The 23,397-nt window shown below is 43.1% G+C and overlaps 1 protein-coding gene across 2 annotated transcripts in view; it reads left to right on the top strand.

The window, feature by feature from the left end:
- The window catches only part of eipr1 (EARP complex and GARP complex interacting protein 1), an 86,862-nt gene that overhangs the window by 56,133 nt on the left and 7,332 nt on the right, over positions 1–23,397 (top strand). Inside the window, exons 7-8 of one of the 2 annotated variants that reach the window (XM_074659975.1) lie at positions 17,019–17,186; positions 21,930–22,097. In XM_074659975.1, coding sequence (XP_074516076.1) covers positions 17,019–17,186; positions 21,930–22,097 — 336 coding nt within the window. The remainder of the gene's footprint in view (positions 1–17,018; positions 17,187–21,929; positions 22,098–23,397) is intronic. The other variant, XM_074659977.1, reaches the window with a different exon arrangement.

Below are 23,397 nucleotides of genomic sequence, written 5' to 3' on the forward strand. Positions count from 1 at the left end.
TGAGCTGATAACAGTTGAATCGGGTGCATTTTTTACGTGAAAAAAGCCCCCCTCCCCACCCCCCATCATTCAGGAATAATCTTCAGCTATGGAGTGATGTAGCCTTGTCAGCCATGTTGTTTGGCCACTGACAAAAAACTGTTTTGTATGCAGACAAGAAAAAGTTTGAAATTGGAAATTGTTGAGGAACCATGCAGGTCTTATACAGATCATAGCCTGCAAGACAGCGAATGTCAGTCATAGTTTAGTTTTAGAATGTATAGAAGCATGGCTACATCAGTGTATATGTGTAGGCCTGCTATAGTAACACTTCTGTCATAACTTCAAAATGTCTTTGTAGAGAAATGATGAAAAAAAACAGTGTTGTGTTGGTTTGTGGGGAACCAACTGTGTGTCATTTTTGGCACACTGGGGTGCTTTGAGCCTTTGAATAATATTAGGCTAGCTAACAGGCATGTAGTACTAGCCACTGGGCATACAGCTGTGTGTGTGTGTGTGTGTGTGTGTGTGTGTGTGTGTGTGTGTGTGTGTGTGTGTGTGTGTGTGTGTGCGCGCACGCGCGCGCGCATGCGCGTGTGTGTGTGTGTGTGTGTGAGACATGCCTGTCACTGGAGATGTTCTTCCACTGCGTCTCCCCTGAATTCCCTCTTGGATCGACAGTCCACAGTGAGGGGCAACACACACACACACACACACACACACACACACTTCACACAAACGAGAGAGAGAGCTGTGTAATAGCTGTCCCGCTTGCGGCCATACCATGCACTGCAGGGTGCATACTGAAAAGCAGTGCAGTGCTGCAGTGAAGCATGGACTCTCTACACCTCCCCTGTGGTGTGTATGTGTGCATGTGTGAGTGTGAGCGAGAGAGAGTGAGCTAGAGAAAGAGAGAGAGAGAGCACAATGAGCACATATGGAAAGAGAGAGCGAGCGTAAAAGAAGGTGAAATGATTGATAGTGGTGCTACTGGCTCCTTCACAGTCCAGGTTAAAAGCCAGCGGTCTGTTGGTACAAAGACGAGGACGAGACGGCATCAGAAGTCGTCATCCAGGCAGACGACAGAGGCTCCTGTTCACGCTGCACGCCTCCTGAACCAAACACAGCCTTTTCATTCCACCTGTTCAACAGATTAGGCAGTGCTTCGGCGTGCCATAATGATAGGGTACCCAAAGTAAACCATTATTCAAAAGCCTTTTCCATCATATTTTATTCACATATTCAAATATAGCACCATTATGCAAAAAGTGTTGCCTATTAGGAGCGTCGTATATCACATTCTAATACGAGCCATTATGCAGAAGACGTCAGCTGTTTTTGAACTAGTGGTATTCCATGTGCCGCTGTTGATTTGAGGGTGACCTTTTGAACCCAGCTACTGTCAAATCGATCATCTTTAACCTTTTCATGTGCCTCCCCTCCCCCCCCACACACACACATACACACACACACACACTCCCTAGTAGACCTGAGCCAGACATCATACTGTAACTCACATAATGGTGTATTCATGACCTTATGCAAACCTTGAAATTAAAGAATAAAAACGAGCAAAAATACCTTTAGATTTGTGATTCCAGCCCGCCACCCCTCTTAGTTACTGTTGCTACGCCTGTCAAGCTTTCCATTCTTGCACGGCTCATATGCAGTTTACAATGACGGTTTAGGGGGTGGCAGATCTACCACTCGAAATTCTTGAAATAGTGATTACTTGATTCCAGACAGAGGTAGACAAAAGCAGGCTCCTCATTATGTCAGTCTGCTATACATTCTATTGTGCTGAAACACCTTTATCCATGAGGAAAATATAATAACTGCAAACATAACAGTGTCTCACGTAACAATCCCGGTCTCACACAGACATTCCACGTGTCATTTGTAAACCGCTTTTTGCATGTCATCTTTACGACACAAACTTCCGTGTCCGTCACATGATGCCATTTGGCCCAAAAATACTTTTTCCCATTGACTTACATTGGGAAAGAGACGTCTGTAAATCAGCAGATAATTGTTTTTTGAGGTAAATCAACTCCCCAGTAGGAACACATGAACAGATAAACATACTGTTTAATTCATTAGTAACACTTTTGCTGTAGTGTTTTAGGTCTCTTCAAACTCGTTAAATATTATATATGTAATATCTCTTTTGCTACAGCACATCGCTTCAATGTGTGGAGAAATCCAAAGCTTGACAGACTTGCCATGCTACAGTTGCTAAGCTATGATTGGACAATAGCTGTTGGGTTTAGCGAATTTTCAATTCAAACTTTTTTATGACTAGACTAGAGGCCTTTACACTCTGGGGGAAATTTATTTGTTTGCGAATTTGCGCATCAATATATTTTTCTGAACTATTGTTTTTGTCATGAGTACTTTTACACAGAATGTGAATATTACATGGTGAAAAAGTGACGTCATTATTTTTTCGGAACAAGGTCAATTTCTCAGAGCTTTCGCACTGCCAATAAAGACATCAACCATTCACATTGTGCGTACACGCTATTGTACAACAACAGTGAGGTTTCATACTCTGAACCAAGACGGCGACCTTTCAACCCTGACAAAAGCAGCGCAGACCAGATCCACTCCTTCAGTTCTTACCTTTCACAATAAAAGCCCTACGTCCTAAGCACGACGTCACCAAACTGTCCGACGGCCGACCGTTAGCTTGGTGTGTCAGGGCCTTAACCGTTTACCGGAGAGACCTCAAATTCACTTTTAGCATTTTGCTAAAAGGAAACTCAATTAAATAGTTCACATTAGTTTAGGCTATAGAACAATTTTGCTCAGACAGACTCTGCTCTGGGTCAATAGGATCCCAGTTGTAGGTCCTCTGCCTGCGCAAATCTATTCAAACTTTTTATTGAACAAGTGTTGGAACTGTCGTAAATTCACATTGCTGCCGGTATGAATAGTTTTGACGCAAAATATTTGCAGCTGAGTATTTCGCATTTTCGTCACGCGCCCGGTGTGTAAAGAAGGCCTCAAGATGAATCGCATTGAGATTAGGGTTGTCAATCGATTAAAATAGTTAATCACAATTAATCGCAAATAAATTGCAATTTTTTTTATCTGTTCAAAATGTACCGTAAAGGGAGATTTGTCAAGTATTTAATAATCTTATCAACATGGGAGTGGACAAATATGCTGCTTTTTGCAAATGTATGTATATATTTATTATTGGAAATCAATTAACAACACAAAACAATGAAAAATATTATCCAGAAACCCTCACAGGTACTGCATTTAGCATAAAAAATATGCTGACTTGACTATGACTTGCCCCAAACTGCATGTGATTATCATAAAGTGGGCATGTCTGTAAAGGGGAGACTCGTGGGTACACATAGGACCCATTTGGTTTCACATATCTTAAGGTCAGAGGTAAAGGGACCCCTTTGAAAATGGCCATGCCAGTTTTTCCTTGCCAAAATTTTGTATAAGTTTGGAGCGTTATTTAACCTCCTTTGCAAGCTAGTATGATATGGTTGGTACCGATGGATTCATCAGGTTTACTAGTTTCATATGATACCAGTATCTTCTCTCTAGCTTTAAAACTGAGCCGCTACAATCTAAAAATTGCAAGTTGCATTAAAGGGGCTCTATATAAGAATCAGAAATGTCTTGTTAACAGCGACACCTGTGGCCGTTAAGTCAACGAAAATCCGTGTCCTGTTGCTCGCGCTTGTGCTCGCTCTAAAAAGACATGAACGAGCATCGCTCAAAACAGTGAGGCGACACACGTCAGCTAAAAGCACAATATCACTATATTTCAGCTGCTTGGCAGTAATGTTAGCTGACCAGACGAAGGTCTCTCCATGAATCAATGCTGATCCTAGTGTTGGCTTTTCCTGCCTCAGCCTCCCGACCGCGGTCGGAGGGAACAGGGGAGACCATAACGTTTCTCTCTGCAGAGCCCCGTCACTTCACAAGACACGGGAAACCTCTGTTGGTCTGGAGGAGCTGCAGCAGTTATTTCTGCACAAACGTCCACTTCACTAGATATTCTCAGAGCTAAACTAACTCTTCTGCAGTGTGGAGTGTGCGCGGATGCACGTGAGAGGTGGTGCGAGATAGCGAGTGAGAACGAGCACGGTGTGTGAGTGAAGGCAAGCAGGCAGAGGAGCAGAGTACAGCAGAGACTTCGGCCCTGGAGACCAAAGCTACGTCTCCCCTGTGTCTTCTGGCCGTGGTCGGGGGGCCGAAGCAGGAAGAGTTGACACTGTTTAACAGACGGGCTTCACCAGATATAACTTTACGGTTTTGGTGCTTCTGTGTAGTTTGTGTTGGAGTCTTGTCTGAACAGCGTAGCCACACGCGAGCGTGCATGGCACACCGACCACGAATGATTTATACGTGTAAGAAGTTACAAACAAGTACCTTTAATGCATTAAAGAAATGAGTGGCGTTAAAAAAAAATTGTGTTAACATGTTATTATCATATGGTTAATGTGGCCCAGGAAAGGGAAGTTTGGGGTCCCCTGCTGGAGCTGTTGCCACGGCGACCCGACCTCAGATAAGCGGTTGAAGATGAGTGAGTGATATTATCATCACGTTAACTTTGACAGCCCAAATTGAGAGATATAGATGACTTGTGACGGTATGATTGCTACGGCATTATTGACAAGTACTGAATTCTGACATCTTTAATTACAGTGGATTGAAGTGTAGGGGATGTAACATTATTTTTTGGAAGTTTAAACTTAGTCAGTTGTGATTTTAGTTTTTCCCTCATCAACTTTTGTGAGCGCTTCTTGCTAAGCATGTCGATCCCCCCCAATCATTGAGGCTGCTTGATGTAATGATCCCTTACCTTTGTGCATGAAGACTCTCCTCTTCCCTCCATCCTCCTCTCCCTCCCTCTACCTGCCTCTCTTTCTCCCATCTTTCTTTCTCTGCCAGCTCCATCTCAAAGCCAGGCTTTAATTTTGATCAGCGATGAAATGATTGCTCTCCTCTTTCGATTTTTCTTTTCTCCCCCTCCCTCCCCACAGCAGTTGTCATAGAAACAGAAGTGTGTGTGTGTGTGTGTGTGTGTGTGTGTGTGTGTGTGTGTGTGTGTGTGTGTGTGTGACTGTGTGTGTGTGTGTGTGTGTGTGTGTGTGTGTGTGACTGTGTGTGTGTGTGACTGTGAGCGTCTGTGTTCCAGTCGATCCCCTCAGCAGAGAGATTTATCACCCAGGCTAAGCCAGGAGGGTGTGTGTGAATGATTGTGTATGTGTGAGTGTGTGATGGCCAAATGTGTGCTTGTCTGTCTACCTTTTGTAGCTTCTCTCTTACACACCTAAATCTTCCTCTGTATTTACACACATAACAGTATTTTAGGCAGTGTGTTTTCCCAGTTTTATGTTTTTATCTGTGTGTGCCTAACTGTGTGTAATAGGTCCCCTGTCCCCTCATCAACCCCCATCACACACACTCACACACTCTCAGCCTAGCTGGCTGGATGACTTGAGATTGAGTGTGTTTGGTGGCTTAGGTCCGGCCACAACTCTAATCCTCCGCACTCATACAAACACAAACACACATACAAAAAGTCCCAGGTCCCTCCACGATTAGCTAGGGCAGGGGGAGTGTATGCGTGTGAGAGTGTGTGTGTGTGTGTGTGTGTGTGTGTGTGTGTGTGTGTGTGTGTGTGTGTGTGTGTGTGTGTGTGTGTGTGTGTATGCATGCGTGAGAGTGTGTGTGTGTGTGTGTGTGTGTGTGTGTGTGTGTGTGTGTGTGTGTGTGTGTGTGTGTGTGTGTGTGCGTGCGTGCGTGCGTGCGTGCGTGCGTGCGTGCGTGCGTGCGTGCGTGCGTGCGTGCGTGCGTGCGTGCGTGCGTGCGTGCGTGCGTGCGTGCGTGCGTGCGTGCGTGGAGGGGATTGCTCAGAGACACCAGAGAGGGAACGAGCGAAACTAACCCAATTTCCTGCTCCATTTCCTTTTCACGCGGCGGGCGCGTCCCATTCCACGGCGGGCCGGGTTGAACACCAGCCACCCTACAGCCCAGGGTCACGCCTTTTACCTCAGAGTCACACGGAGCAGAGGGAGGGAGCGCTGTAAATAAATCATGTGCTCCAGCTCAAAATTACACATGAAACTGCTATTTTGAGTGAGTTCACCAAAAGTTCCAAATGGACTCAGATTCATTCTTATAGGTAACCTGTAAATGTAACCAACACATAGGTATTACTTAAAGCAGTAGCTCCCAACCTTTTTTGCTGGACCGCAGAGGGCCAGCCGTACAAACGCAAAAGTCTGTGACTGACTGACTGAGTGATGAAGTTACAGGATTGGTCGGCCGACTGTTGGAGTTTCCTCATCGGCCGTTGCTCTTTCAAAATGAAAAGGCGGGGGGGAACAGTTCTGTGTTTAGGTTTTCTGGGAGCGTGTCAGTGGTTCAATGTATCATTACATAGTGCTGTTCTTGTACATATATTCGTTTAAGTTACGTTATGTTGTGCTTCGTATTGTGTTGCCGGGCATTCACACCAAGTGTGAAGCACATTTTCGCCTCGCTTTTCTCCAGAAATAACCACTGTTGCTGCTTTGTACATGTTGTGGAAGTCCCAGATATGTCAGAAAACCAAATGCCATTGTGTCTGGGTTCATAACATCACCCGGCGGCGAGTTGTATTTACATACTGTATCTGTATCTAGCAAGCCACACGTCACTACTGCGGTATGAACCCAAAATAAAGAGACTGTGCTGTGATTTAATTACAATAAACGGATCAAAAGGATCCCGAAATAACAACATTATGATGTTGATTTATAAAAAGACCGAATTCATGCTTTGTCAAGTCTGTCTGCAACACAACAAGCAAACAACGTTTAAAATGCTTGTTTTCTGAATGGAGTTTGGATCGATCAATGCCAGGCTATGCTAACATTGTAGCTACTCCATCAACACTCAGCATAACGTCATCTAGGCAAAATATGGCAGAGACGCTGTTGTAAACGGATCAAAAATGATGCCGAAATAACTATATAATGATGCTGATTAGTAAAAATAAACAAATTCATGCTTTGTCGGGTCTGTTACCAAGACGACAAGCAAACAACTTTTAAAATGCTTGTTTTCTGAATGGAGTTCGGATCGATCAATGCCAGGCTATGCTAACATTGTAGCTGCTATTAACACTCCATCTAGGAATAAATACGGCAGCAACAACGTCAGTGATGACATAAACTTTCGCAAAGTATGTATATATTGTTACACAGCACTTATATGATGAACGCCATTGATACTGCATTGATAATGAAATACTTTTAACACTGCATACTGTATGTCATGCTAATACCTTTTCACCTTGTATAAAATGTATAATATACTGACTAGTAAATGTTACCATTTACTATTACTATTATTGCTTCATTATAAGTTGTCTTTCAATCAAACATTAAGATATAAGTGGAAAAAACTGTTCACAAAACATGATAGACATGACCACTGACTATTTGTGTAACAATGTAGCCACAAATTCACACACTGACCATATCCGGTCCAACTATATACTCGGTTTGGACCGAGTCTTGTTCCTAAGGCGACCCCTTATCTATCATTGAGTAAACTGACCACCCCTGACTATAATGACATATTTTATGGATATTTCATATTATCTTCAATGCATAACATAACTGAACAGAACAACTGATAAACTGTACAATTAACCCAAATAGTGAACACAACATTTTCTTTGGATGAATTCTGAGCAGATTATTTCCTGTGAATATTGCATCAGAGATGAGTTTTCCTCTTATTTTTAGGTATACTTTAATACTCTATATTATTATTATTTTTAATCTTTAACAATCAATTAATAGGTTCTTTTTTGACGAACAATTGTTTTCTTCTCCCTGATGTGTGGCCATTGTTCTATCAGCTCTTTGGTTGTTTTAACTGCGTGCTGTTTTGATGCTGTTTAACAGAGAGGGAAGGCTCTGTGAATATCACTTGTGCTCAGGTCTTCACTGTGCCCTTATCCTGTGAGATTTGTTTTAAATTCGTACTTCAAATAATAATCCAAACTTTACAAATACAATTTTAAAATAAATTTCATTTAGTTTTCTTCACATAAATGATTGAAATGCTGAGATAAATGCCAACTGTATATTTTTTTTAAAAACATTGTCTTACACCCCTTAAACTCAAGAAGGCCTCGCTACCCCCCCATGAAGCTTTGGCAACCCATAGTGTGGGTCGGGACCCCCAGGTTGGGAACCAGTGGTGTAAAGCACGTGTTGATGCTTAGGAAGATACAACTGAATATGCACACGTGGACAAAATTGTTGGTACCCTTCCGTTAAAGAAAGAAAAACCCACAATGGTCACTGAAATAACTTGAAACTGACAAAAGTAAAAATAAATAAAAATTTACTGAAAATGAACTAATGAAAATCAGACATTGCTTTTGAATTGTGGTTCAACAGAATCATTTTAAAAAACAAACTAATGAAACTGGCCTGGACAAAAAATGATGGTACCCCTAGAAAAGATGTAAAATAATTTGACCATAGGGACATGTTAAACTAAGGTGTGTCCTGTAAATAGCATCACAGGTATCTTCAAACTTGTAATCAGTCAGTCTGCCTATTTAAAGGGTGAAAAGTAGTCACTGTGCTGTTTGGTATCATGGTGTGTACCACACTGAACATGGACCACAGAAAGCTAAGGAGAGAGTTGTCTCAGGAGATTAGAAAGAAAATTATAGACCTTCATGTTAAAGGTAAAGGCTATAAGACCATCTCCAAGCAGCTTGATGTTCCTGTGACTACAGCTGCACATATTATTCAGAAGTTTAAGGTCCATGGGACTGTAGCCAACCTCCCTGGACGAGGCCGCAAGAGGAAAATTGATGACAAATTGAAGAGACGGATAATACGAATGGTAACCAAAGAGCCCAGAACAACTTCCAAAGAGATTAGAGGTGAACTCCAAGGTCAAGGTACATCAGTGTCAGATCGCACCATCCGTCACTGTTTGAGCCAAAGTGGACTTAATGGAAGATGACCAAGGAGGACACCAAATCATAAAAAAGCGAGACTGGAATTTGCCAAAATGCATATTGACAAGCCACAAAGCTTCTGGGAGAATGTCCTTTGGACAGATGAGACAAAACTGGAGCTTTTTGGCAAGTCACATCAGCTCTATGTTCACAGACGCAAAAATGAAGGATCCAAAGAAAAGAACACTGTACCTAATGTGAAACATGGAGGAGGCTCGGTTATGTTCTGGGGCTGCTTTGTTGCATCTGGCACAGAGGGTGTCTTGAATCTGTGCAGGGTACAATGAAATCTCAAGACTATCAAGGCATTCTGGAGCGAAATGTGCTGCCCAGTGTCTGAAAGCTTGGTCTCAGTCGCAGGTCATGGGTCCTTCAACAGGATAATGACCCAAAACACAGCTAAAAACACCCACGAATGGCTAAGAACAAAACATTGGACTATTCTGAAGTGGCCTTCTATGAGCCCTGATCTAAATCCTATTGAACATCTGTGGAAGGAGCTGAAACATGCAGTCTGGAGAAGGCACCCTTCAAACCTGAGACAGCTGGAGCAGTTTGCTCACGAGGAGTGGGCCAAAATACCTGGTGACAGGTGCAGAAGTCTCATTGAGAGTTACAGAAATCACTTGATTTCAGTGATTGCCTCAAAAGATTGTGCAACAAAATATTAAGTTAAGGGTACCATCATTTTTGTCCAGGCCAGTTTCATTAGTTTGTTTTTTTAAATGATTCTGCTGAACCATAATTCAAAAGCAATGTCTGATTTTCATTAGTTAATTTTCAGTACATTTTTATTTATTATTACTTTTGTCTGTTTCAAGTTATTTCAGTGAACATTGTGTTTTGTTTTTTCTTTAACGGAAGGGTACCAACAATTTTGTCCATGTGTGTAAATTGTCAATATAAATTGTCCTCTGAATATATCTTGTTGGTGTTGTTGAACTACAGAAGCACACTGATTGTAAAGCGACGTTTAAGAGTGGAATTAATTAAGTCATTAACATTGATTATCAACAGCTGATATAATACGCCCCAGTGAGCTTTGTCATTTTAACTGGCTAAGAAGATCATCAGCGGTGTCTGAAAATGAGCTCACTAGAATTACCTGAATGTTTTGCATGTTGCTGATTTTACAAATAACAGTGAGGAGAAATAAAAGCTTTGTTAGCTCGTGTTTTATTATTATGGAGCCAGATCCAAAACAGGACCAGGCAAGATTTGTATGCCTCCGTGCAGGTGACAGCCGAGGCTGTAGGTATTATGTTTTTGGATTGTCTGTCAGTCTGTCTGTCCGTCACATTCTCTTGAACGCGATATCTCAGGAACGCCTGGCGGGAATTTCTCCAAATTTTATTTATAAAATATATAAAATATAAAATCAATATAAAATATATTATATTTTTATTATATTTATATTTTATATTTTTTATAAATATCATGACAGTAGTGCATGAGACAGGTAACCTGAAAAAAATCATGTTCCTCTGTGTCCTCTGGTGTCCTCCGGTGTCCTTTGGTGCTCGTAACGGCATCTGCAAGATTTTACAGACCGGAGGAAAACAAGCAGTAAGAGTTGATCTGAGGTCTGCTGTCCAACTGCCGTCTATGAGAGCTGGCTGTCAATCACTCGCGAACTCTGATCCAACGGTCAAACTAAGCAGCGCTGATCAAATATGAATCAATATTCTGTTACTGTAATGCCATATCTCTTTCCTCAGATGTTCTCAGAATCATCTTGTAGTGTACTGTTTAGCTGTAAAATGAGAAAGACTGTGACGCCATTGTGAAATCTGGTGAAGGAACGCCAAGTTCCAATCACAAGACCGGAGCACAGCCAATAGGAACACTCTCTCTCTCTGAAATGACCTGTGATTGGTCAAAATCTCCCGTCACGGGCTAGATGTTCTAAAGCCTGAAAACAGAGCCATGAGGAGGAGCAGAAGTCTACTTTTCTCTCAGAACACTTGAATTACAATATGCTGAAAGTAAATATAAAATATTTGAATTGATTGACAGCCTTATATTATATATAACCTTAATAGAAAACAGTCAGACATCAATGAATCAATGAGTTTGAAACACTAATGCCATATTGAAATCACAGAACTTAGCAAATGGTAATATTCCTGGGCTAAAACATCACCCTTAAAAAAGTGATTTCAGGTCTTTATGCTGGCTATTTCCAACACTACAGAATACACTACTGACGACTGACTGCAGCCGGCACAACGGCACCGTCGGAGGTGCGTCAGGCAGAAATGCCCAGCAGGTGAACCTACCCGTGCTTTACACAACAGGGACACAGCTCATGTTTGCGAAAGCTTGACATATCCAGATCAGAATCAGAATCAGAATCAGAATCAGAATGGTGTTTATTGCCAGGTGTAAGAGGTATACACTAGGAATTTTCTTTGGTTTTGTTGGTGCAAGTCAAACAGTATAATAACAAAAGAATAGATAAAACATAACATATTGAACAAACCAGGAATCAAAGTGCATATACTGTACATGCTAATAAGTGCTAACCAGATATCATATAGTTATTTAGAACATGTTCAGTCTATGCTCCATGAAAAGTGTTTCGGTGGGAGCTAGTGGAAGTTATTTGACATTGTCTGTCGAGCTCCATATGCTGACACCAACGGCACGGTCCAGTGGCAGTGACAGCACGTACACACACACACAGACACACACACACACACACACACACGCACAGAGCCACACACAGTCCCCGAGTTGTCTTGACCTAATTGAAGCCCAGCGGTCTGCCCGAGGTCATTCTCTTATACCTCCTTTATTTTAATGAGATTTTTAATTAGCATGTTAATTGCCTAACGTGATCAGCAGGGTGACTAGCTAGCTGGCTAGCTGCTGTTGGCATCCAGCTGGGCCATAACACTGAGGCTTTCCACTCTGCTGAACAAAACCATGCCAAGCTGAGCTTTGCTAGGCTAGCCTGGAGAGGAAATGGTGTTGAAGAAAAACAAGTACTGCTTTTCTACAGTCTCATGTTGCATTTATGGTGGAGGCAGAGCTCTAGATCTAATTAATTACCAGTTTATTCAAATGGGCTTCCATTCTCTGACACCCAGTTGATTTGCTGCTTCCTTCTTTTATTTAGAAAACAGTATCAGGAGGCTACAAAGACAGCTTCCATATATTAGCAACACAGCCATTAATATGTACCTGTACACCTAGTAACATTATTACACTCACACACATATAGAAGAGCTGCTTATGCAGAAATAGGATTTTTCATATGACATGTTATGAATACTGTTTTGCAGTCCTAAAGATATTGTCATACTGTATATAGACAAATCCATGTTGAAGGCAGAAGTAAACAAGCCTGCAATGAATAACGTAGAAGAAGGTCTGCACACTGTATCTCACTTTAGCTCCCTTTATCTTAGGAACTAAGATGTGCCAATAAATTGCACTTAAAGGGAGCTACAGTGTGCGGACCTTCTTCTATATCTTTCATTGCTGTCTTCTATTGGTCCAGCACCGGCCTACTATGGTTTTGGATGTCCGCACCACCTTACTGTACATTCTTAGAAGTAAACAAGCCGCCATTACTGTGGTGGCATCTCACTGGTAAACCCACAGAATAACACTGGTATACAGTGGAGGAAATAAGTATTTGATCCCTTGCCGATTTTGTAAGTTTGCCCACTTACAAAGAAAAGAACGGTCTATAATTTTAATGGTAGGTTTACTTTAACAGTGAGAGACAGAATATTAAAAATAAAATCCAGAAAATCTCATCATATAAAAGTTATAAATTGATTTGTATTTTATTGTGGGAAATAAGTATTTGATCCCCTAGCAAAACATGACTCAGTACTTGGTGAAGAAACGTTGTTGGCAAGCACAGAGGTCAGACGTGTCTTGTAGTTGGTCACCAGGTTTGCGCACATCTCGGGGGATTTTGGTCCACTCCTCTTTGCAGATCATCTCCAAATCCTTAAGGTTTCGAGGCTGTCACTTGGCAACTCGAAGCTTCAGCTCCCTCCACAGATTTTCTATGGAATTAAGGTCCGGAGACTGGCCACGCCACTCCATGACCTTAATGTGTTTCTTCTTGAGCCACTCCTTTGTTGCCTTGGCCGTATGTTTTGGGTCATTGTCGTGCTGGAAGACCCATCCACGACCCATTTTCAGTGTCCTGGCTGAAGGAAGGAGGTTGTCGCCCAACATTTCACGGTACATGGCCCCGTCCATCCTCCCTTCGATGCGGTGAAGTCGTCCTGTCCCCGTAGTAGAGAAAGACCCCCAAAACATAATGTTTCCACCTCCATGCTTGACGGTGGGGATGGTGTTCTTGGGGTTATAGTCAGCATTTCTCTTCCTCCAAACACGGCGAGTTGAGTTGATGCCAGAGAGCTCGATTTTGGTCTCATCTGACCACATCACCTTCTCCCAAGCCTTCTCTGAATCATTCAGGTGTTCATTGGCAAACAGACGGGCCTGTACATGTTCCTTCTTGAGCAGGGGGACATTGCGGGCACTGCAGGATTTTAATCCATTACGGTTTAGTGTGTTACCAATGGTTTTCTTGGTGATTGTGGTCCCAGCTGTCTTGAGATCATTAAGAAGTTCCTCCCGTGTATTTCTGGGCTGATCCCTCACCTTTCTCATGATCATCGATACCCCACGAGACGAGATCTTGCGTGGAGCCCCAGACCGAGGCCGATTGATGGTCATTTTGTGTTTCTTCCATTTCCGAATAATGGCACCAACAGTTGTCTCCTTCTCACAAAGCTGCTTGCTGATGATCTTGTAGCCGATTCCAGTCTTTTGCAGGTCTGCAATCTTGTCCCTGACGTCCTTAGACAGCCCTTTGGTCTTGCCCATGGTGGAGAGGTTGGAATCTGATTGTGGACAGGTGTCTTTTATACAGGTAATGAGTTGAGACAGTTGTCTTTTATACAGGTCACGAGTTGAGATTCGGAGTACTTTCTTAAAGCGAGAGGACTAATCCAACCGGTCTGCGGGGGCCAGAATTCTTGTTGGTTGCTAGGGGATCAAATACTTATTTCCCACAATAAAATACAAATCAATTTATAACTTTTATATGATGGGATTTTCTGGATTTTTTTTTTTATATTCTGTCTCTCACTGTTAAAATATACCTACCATTAAAATTATAGACCGTTCTTTTCTTTGTAAGTGGGCAAACTTACAAAATCGGCAAGGGATCAAATACTTATTTCCTCCACTGTATATGCCAAGGATTTTACTTTTAAACAGCTTTTGCCAAGAACTGTGTCTAGGACCTCCTGTAGAATTGATCGATCGATTAAAATATTTAATCGATTGATTCAAATATTTAATCACGTAGTTAGGGGAGCTAAATCTGAACGGCTTGTTGAATCACATGTTTTCTGATCTAGACAGCCCACAAGAGACTGACTGGGTTGTCTTATTTCACAGTTTGTGGGTTGCTAGACACTCCAGATGCCAGGATGGATGTGCACAAGTGAGTTTTTCATAATGTATCCCTTTTAAAATCTGCAAATCACCAGTTGATCAGTGCTATTAACCGACAACAATACACTTCAGCTTTTGAAAAAACGGAAGGTAATATTCACAAGGCCCTATTACAGGAAATAAATTTCACTTTCATTCGTCTCCATTACGTCCTTGTGTTTGAATACTGAGAAGCATGACGCATGTCGACAATGGACCGACTAGGGACCACTTCAGACCAAGGTCTGCCTGCGTTGTGCCGCTGATCTCTTGCTATCTGGGCTGGGCACTCTCTGCATATGTTTCCTGTCACTTTTCCTAAGTCAGGTCTCTCACATTTTTCTTAAATTATGTTTTACATCTGATCAATACAAGGAGTCATGGTGGATTGAAAGTTTGTTGATTTATAACCATGAGCTAGCAGGTAAAGTTACAAAAAATATGTTGGAAAAAACATGTATTGTTATTGTTCTCCAAAGCCTGTTGTAACCAATTTCACACTAGTGTTTAGAGAATGAATCATTTCTACATTCACACAGATCACCTACCTGTCGTAGGGGGAGATTTCTGACAGTGATTAACCCAAGTATCCTACTTTCATTGTCAGTGAAAATCTGTTCACTTCAACTCTGCCACCACAATGATGTCGACGGCATTAGAGCACAAATCAACTGGTATATTGGTCTATACAGACAGTTGCTTAGTTACTTAACCAATATTAGATTCACTCTCCTTTTTAGCTCTGTTTTGGTCTGAAACCTTTACTTTATTCTGCTAGTTTCTAGTAAGAAAGAAGTTAGAAAGTAGAATTGTTGAAAATGACCGTTACCATAGCTGAATTTGGTTCTTGAAACCATGGCAATACATACAGAAAAGTCATGGTTGGAAGGTCAGAGTAGGAAAGAATTAAAAGAGGACACAACAGTAGAGCCGAAACGGAAAAGTGAAAACCGTTGGAGGGTCAGCGTGGATACGACCTGCACCCTCAGATTATAAATCCAGCGTGGTAAACACTACACATCCAGTAAAGGATGGAAACACTTTGGGTTTCACACATTGACAGGAAAAGCAGAGCTAGACAGAGCAGAGCTAAAGCTGCATGCTAACTCTGTCACGGACAGGAAACGTTATCGTATCGCGGTAACGTTGCGGTCGAGCCAGCCGTCGCTCTCATCTCCGTGGTCAAATGAGCCGACGCTACAACTGTAGAGCACCCAGATACTGACATTTATGTTAAATGCATTCAAACGGCCCCAATGGAGCTGACCATGGATGGATAAAGAGAACGGAGCTGACGGGAGAGACCACCTTGGAGAAGTTAGAGGAAGTAGACACGTGGGACTACGTCCAGAAGTATAAAACATTACATGTCCCTTATAAATTAAAAAGAAAAATACCACTAATCTGTGAGGGAAATTTCTTTATTCTTTGATTTTTGGGTTGTTGGAAAAAATTCAATAGATAATTCCTGACAATGACTGATATATTTGACTTTGTCTACATACATGCTGAAAATCAAACATTTTTACTGTATTAATTGAGATATTTTCCAAAGTAAAAGTCCTTAGAAGTGTTTTCCCATGGTCTAGTGTTAAAAAAGATAACAAAAATCACAATAAATCGCAATATCAAATCGCAATACTTAAAAATCCTAATACATATCGAATCGGCCCCCAAGAATTGTGATCGTATCAAATCGGGAGATAGGCGTATCCCAGCCCTAATCATTATCTATGGAAAGCAAAAGAAGCAGTCCAACTCGCCCACGAGTTGAAGAGGGTCTACATTTGCATAAAGTTAAGAAATCTCAACTTTATGCAAATGAGCCCATCCAGCGCGACGCGTCCGGCTCATGAAATTTGGACCAAGCTGTGAAACTAAGATCAGTGGAACAATTTAGCCACAAATTCACAGATTGACCATACACGGTCCAGACATCGACTCAGTTTAGAGCCTTGTTAAAGTATATATTTAAAGAGAGAGGATAAGGTGAGCCAAGGAAAATGTATAGGGGATGAAAGGAGGTGGAGGTGGAGGAGGTGGCCAGAAAGATGGAAAGTGGCACAATGCACAGAGCGTCTCTCTTCCTCTGTCATGTCATTCTGTTAACTTCACTCTAGCAGGAACTCAAGGCTGTGCGGTTATGAGGCTTGCCTTTATAATTTACCACCGCCGGTGTCGGCTTCTTTATTGAGCCTGGCCTTCGCTGACAGACACAGACACAGAGGAGGATTTGATTTAGCCTGGGAATGTTCTTGTGTGTGTGGACCCTGTGAATCATTCTCTCTCTCTCTCTCTCTATCATATCTCCTTTTGTTGTTCTGTCATATCCCTCTCTCTCTCTCTCTCTCTCTCTTTCTCTTTCTCTCTTCCATACCTCTCTCTTATCATTTCTCTCCGGCTGCTTCCTCTCATTCCTAACCCTTCATCCTAATTCTTTTCTGTCTGCCTCTCCTCTCATATGTCTTCCCCTCCATGTCTCCTGTTTTCTCCCTTCTTTCTAATCACCTCTCTCCTCTCTCTCTCTGTTTCTCTCTCTCTCTCTCTCTCTCTCCAGTCAGATCTACTGTATAGAGAATGCCCATGGCCAGCTGGTACGTGACCTTGACTTCAACCCCAACCGCCAGTACTACCTGGCCAGCTGCGGAGACGACTGCAAGGTCAAGTTCTGGGATGTCCGCAACGTCCAGGAGCCCGTCAAGACCCTGGAGGAGCACTCACACTGGTGGGTGGATGGGTGGGGGGGGGGGGGTAGTCCAGAGAGGTTCAGGCAGGTTTGGGTAGTGGAGTGGGAACTGTCCTTGAACCGGACGACCCGAGTTCAGGTTCCAGTGTTAGCACACATCCGTCCTGCTCAGGTGTCCCCGAGTGTCACACTAACCTGCTCTCATTCTTCCCTGTTTGGGTGGAAATGAATGAAGTGTGACATTGTTTTACTAGAGGCAGTTTGTCTTTGGCCACAAGTTTTTGAAGGCCAATGTCAGTGAGCCTTCTGATAGCTGATACTATGTGCCAATATTCAATTTAATATTAGCTTCCTTCATTTAAAGCGGCCATTCCATAATAACCTTTCAGTATATTGTAATTCAAGTGTTCTGAGAGATAACTAGACTTCTGCTCCTCCTCATGGCTCTGTTTTCAGGCTTTAGAACATCTAGCCCGTGACGGGAGATCTGAGACAGGAGAAAGTTTATGACCCGGCAGCCATGTTGAGATCAGACCAAGCCCCGCCCACCAGCCGGAGCAAACTTTCTCATTTTACAGCTAAACCGTGCACTACAAGATGATTCTGGAAACATCTGAGGAGAGAAATAGTCATTATAGTAACAGAATATTGATTCATATTTATCAGCGCTGCCTAGGTTGACCGTTTGATCGGAGTTTGCGAGTGATTGACAGCTGCCTCGTTGAACGAACAGCCAATAGGAGCGCTCTCTCTCTGAAATGATCTGTGATTGGTCAAAGTCTCCCGTCACGGACTAGATGTTCTAAAGCCTGTAAACAGAGCCATGAGGAGGAGCAGAAGTCTAATTTTCTCTCAACATTTGAAAAACAATATGCTGAAAGCTTATTATGGGATTTTTGCCCAAAGATGCCAAAAACATTCTACCTATTGAAGCTTTAAATTTTATTACAAGATTAGAATTCACAAGAAATATTACCAAAATAGGTGAAAAGGTAACTTATCATTTCATTAAATGTTCCAATGTGTGGGTGAAAGGTATTTCTTGTGTGTATTATAATTACACTGTATTTGTGTAATGGGGAAAAAAGGCTTTTACTCAGCATCAGAGTGTGATTCAGGCACATTCAGTAAAACTCACTAACAATAATGATAAACACGGTGATAACTCCTTCGCTCCACTGTTGATTGGTTTCTGGTTTTATTAATGGCTTTATCTCCTAACTAATGAAATGCCCTAACTACTGCTGGTGCAATAAAAGGTAGTAATACACTAATTACTAATTAAATAGGCAGCTACTCATTTTGTCAGTACGGGTTGAATCACTGTGGGTCCAACGCAGCCCGGTCCTGCACTAGCTTGTCTTCTGTGAGGCTTCAGGCAGTGCTCAGAGCTCAACATGGTGTGCTGCACAAGTGTGTGTGTGTGTGTGTGTGTGTGTGTGCGCGTGTGCGTTTGGTGTGCGTGTGTGTGTGTGTGTGTGTGCATGGGAGACACTCGCTCTCTCTCTCCCGTGTGAGCTGAATAGATGATCAGTGTGTCTGCGAGCCAAACTGGGCTACTGCTGCAGCACACCAATCCTCACCTGATAAAGGCAGACACACACACACACAAGCATATGCACACGCCTTTGTGTATGTGCACACACACACACACACACACACACACACGCACACACACACAAGGGCGGACGTTATCTCCAAAAGAAAGATAGACTTGGCAAACATATCCATAACTGTAGATAGTTGCAGATGGGATCGCTTCAGATAGGAGATGTGTGTGCGTGTGCGTGTCTGTGTGTGTGTGTGTGTGTGTGTGTGTGTGTGTGTGTGTGTGTGTGTGTGTGTCTGCGTGTGTGTGTGTGTGTGTCTGCGTGCACCACCATCTAATCTGTGTTTTTGCAAGGGCTCTCTTTTTATCTCTATGTGTGGCTACATGCATTTGTGTGTGTTCAAGCATTTCTATAACACATATGTCTGTGTGTATTCATCCTGTGTGTACACTTATCTTTAGTGTGATGCATATATATATATATGTGTGTGCGTGTGTGTGTGTGCGTGTGTGTGTGTGTGTGTGTGTGTGTGTGTGTGTGTGTGTGTGTGTGTGTGTGTGTGTGTGTGTGTGTGTGTGTGTGTGTGTGTGCGTGCGCAGGCTAATTTTTTCGGAGCGCAGCCAGGATATGGCCTCAGGGCTGCTGGGGGTATTAGGGACTATTTTTTAGCAGGGAAGCGGATTAGGGGAGCGCGGGGAACGGCGTGGCCGAGGCTGATTTCCTGTCAACAGCCTCCGTTATCCCTCAATCCCTCCCTGTGAGGGAACTGGGACCGCACTCTGAGCTGTGCCCCGGGCTCACAGGGAGAGAGAGACATAGACAAACACAAAGAGAGAGAGAGAGAGAGGATGAAAAAGAGCGAGAGAGGGAGACAGTGTTGACAATCAGAGAAATAGAAAGAGAGGGAAGGTGAGGAAGAATTGAATTGAAAAAGTGGATCTGAGCAACAAATAAAACCAGGATCAGGGAGTTTATGATGATGCTCATCAGCTCAAGCCCAAATATAGACTGAAAGGTCCCAAATCCTCATTATTGGCATCTGAGTTTACAGCCAGAAAGGCATCATTTGCCGTGAATCCCACTGTGAGAACGCAGAATTTTCTGCATGATTTGTGTGGGCACGAATGTGTGAAAGAGACATAGAGACAGGCCGTTTGTGTGCACAACGGTGTGTGTTTCAGCAGCATGTGTGGTCTTCCCGTACATACAGAATCAACATACATGTACTCACTGTAGTAATATCGCTACATGCTTGGTTACTGCTGGTTTAGACGTGGAGCTTTGTTCGCAACAATGGAAGATCCACACAAGGCTGCAGACTCTTTAATACACTAATGCATGAATGTAAAATGTCCTGCACTACCCTACATTGCTGCAGTGTTACAGGGGACATATCGTGCTCATTTCCAGGTTCATACTTGTATTTTGGCTTTCTACGAGAACATGTTTACATGGTTTAATGTTCAAACGAGACTCGGTCTAAACTGAGTCTATGTCTGGACCGTGTACGGTCAATCTGTGAATTTGTGGCTAAATTGTTCCACTGATAGACAGTGGTCATGTCTATAATGTTAAATCCAGCGCTACATGTCCACCAGGTCCGGCGAGGACACTAGGGGACACGCTGCTTCACTCAACTCTTGTGGAATGCACCTGATTGGTCCCTGGTTCTCTGCTCGTCGGTTCAAACAGGAGACAACGTGGCGGCCTGCTCGTAAACTTTCTGTTATTCCGTCTAAACAATCCACCAAAATCTACTTCAGAAAACATTTTAAGGGAGAAACAGGTGATGCCACTGCTGAATCTGGTTTCATTTTAGAACTAGATTGTCTAGTTTGACAGCTTGGTCCAAGTTTCGTGAGCCGGATGCGTCACGCTGGACGAGCTCATTTGCATAAAGTTGAGAACTTTATGCAAACAGACTCTCTCCAACCTGCCACAACAGTGCCACCGTGCACTGGGCGGCTGCTAAGGATGTAACGGTGAGGACATTTTCCCACCGGTTAATAAACTCGTGACAACACCGGTGTTACAGATCACACCGGGCATTTGACAAGAAAAGATGACGGTCAGTACGTGTAGCGTGCTTACTTTGATCTTTACCGTCTGGTGGCGATGTGTCTGGCCTCTCCGGTCCAGCTTTCGCTGCGCAGGTTTACACCCTGTGCTGCCCCGCCGCGCACACCGTCTGTGACTGCTCGGTCCTCCTCACAGCGATGGCCTCGTAACGTCATGGTTCCCTTATAGCATTGGGCTTAAATCTGAAATATTGCCAAATAGGCACTTTTGCTTTTCGCTTCGCATCATCTTATCTGTCAACTCTCTCTTGTCCTGTGTGTGAAATATGACTCCTGTTGCTCTGAGCTGAGACTCCTTATGGTTTAGATTCACTGTCAGTTTGAAGTGTCCGTTGTCCCACAATTTATTGATAACACGGCGCTGATACGCCAAAATTAACTAAATGGGTTTTATTTCTGTAAAAGAAAAAGAAAAAGGATGGTGGGGACGGTGGGGACCTAATGTAATCGGTGTGTGTCCGACCACTGTGTAACACCGGTAACACCAACTACCGCGACAAGCCTAGCAGCTGCTTCTCCTGCTCTCCATAGGAGATGAATAGAAAGCGTTGAGACGCCCTCCGTCACCGAATCTGGTGGAAATGCGACGATAGATGAGCACTCATGCCGGTGAGTGGAACTGCTGACAGCGCCCCCCCTTCCCCCTGAAAATGTAAACAAAGGACTGTTCCCGCCTTTTCATTTTGAAAGAGCAACGGCCAATGAAGAAACTCCAACACTTGGCCGACCGATCGTGTAACTTCATCACTGACAGACTTTTGCGTTTGTCGGGCTGACTCTCTGCCGTCCAGCCAAAGACACATTATTTTCCTCATCCTGTTTGTCTGAATATACAGTACCTGTATCCACCCTGTGTCTGTTAGTTCTCAAGCTGTATAACAAAGAACATATATTGCCAAGAAGTGAAAGTCAATTGTTTGTTCCATTGCAACATCAGCGCCGAGCAGCAAAGCTAACCTTCCGCCATTTTTGATGAATCACATGTCTGATCTAGGCAGCCCACAAAAAGTGACTGGGTTGTCTTATTTCACAGTTTGTGGGTTGGTAGGAACTCCAGATACCCACATGTATGAACACAAGCACTGAAAAAGTGAGTTTTTCATGATATGTCCGCTTTAAATGTCGACTGCATGTCTGGTGTGTTTTGGTCCCAGGGTGTGGAATGTCCGCTACAACCACAGCCACGACCAGCTGGTGTTGACAGCCAGCAGTGACAGCCGCCTCATCCTCTCCAATATGGTGTCCATCTCCTCAGAGCCATTCGGGCACTTGGTGGACGATGAGGACCTCAGCGAGGGGGAGGACAACCACCAGGAGGACAAGTAAGAGCAACTCAGGCTAGTCAGAAAAGGAAATGCTTCCATTAATCTAAAAGCCAGTATTAAATGCTTTTTTAAACGGTTTATTAGGGGATGGGCATTCTTCTTCTTCTTTTTCTTCTTCTTCCTCATTCTCTTTCTCCTCCTCCTCTTTCTTCTTCTTCTTCTTCTTCTTCTTCTCCTCCTCTTCTCCTCCTCCTCCTCCTTCTTCTTCTTCTTCTTTTTCTTCTTCTTCTTCTTGCTACGCTGCATCTTCAGACTGTCCTCCACAAACGATCCAGCCAGATTTTTGAATTATCAAAAATTGAGCCCACAGTGCATCAGAATGCTTTAGTGTAAACAGAACCGTACACAGCTACTGCAAAGTCTGGCTAAATAAAACACCAATGTTAATGAGAATAAATGACAAGAGTTTTGAGTTCATGGTAGATGTAGGGTGATAAATCTCCGAATTTTATCTCAAAAACTGCATTTTTGACAGTATTTTGAATTCTATCCTCACTCAAGTCAGGCATTTTCAAACATCAGTTTGTCACTTATGAAGTCTGTAATAAAATAGATTACATCTCACTGTTGTCTAGATGAAGTACACAAATTCTCAGAATTTACAACTTTCCATGCAACCCTGGCGACTGGCTCAGTTCTCAGTTTTGATTCTATATTGTAATGCAGATGTTGAATCATAACACTGTGTTAAAGGGATAGTTTGGGTGTTTCTCAGTGGGGGTTGTGTGAGGCCCTTATCCATAGTCAATGTGTTACCTACAGTAGATGACGGTCGGCACGCTCCCAGTTAGGAGAAACAGACAGGAGTACCAGAACGGGAGCAAAGCAATGTACTGCTGTGGACAGGGGCAGCAGCTAAACAGATTTTAGACACCTAAAAGAATCAATATCAGTTTAAGTGTACGCTATATTTAGAATATTTTCACTGCTTTACCTCGCTGTCAGACAGTCCTTTCCGACGGGGAACTGAAGCCGTTATTTATGCTCTCTTCAAAGCCACCAGACTCCTTTGACAAAAACAATAATTTTTCAACTGAGTCCCACAGTAACACAAACAAACTAACAGATCGAGGCAGCGGTAGACCAGCAACCCCGGTGTTCTGTGAGGTAAAATCACTGTTTTTATCAATGGGGTCTGGCGGCTTTCAATACAACATAGACAACGGCTTCATTTTCCCATCAGAAAGGGCTGTCTGACGGCGAGGTAAAGGGCTGTCTGACGGCGAGGTAAAGGGCTGTCTGACGGCGAGGTAAAGGGCTGTCTGACGGCGAGGTAAAGGACTGTCTGACGGCGAGG

The sequence above is a fragment of the Sebastes fasciatus genome, chromosome 15 (assembly GCF_043250625.1).
Source record: "Sebastes fasciatus isolate fSebFas1 chromosome 15, fSebFas1.pri, whole genome shotgun sequence".
NCBI classification, from domain to species: domain Eukaryota; kingdom Metazoa; phylum Chordata; class Actinopteri; order Perciformes; family Sebastidae; genus Sebastes; species Sebastes fasciatus.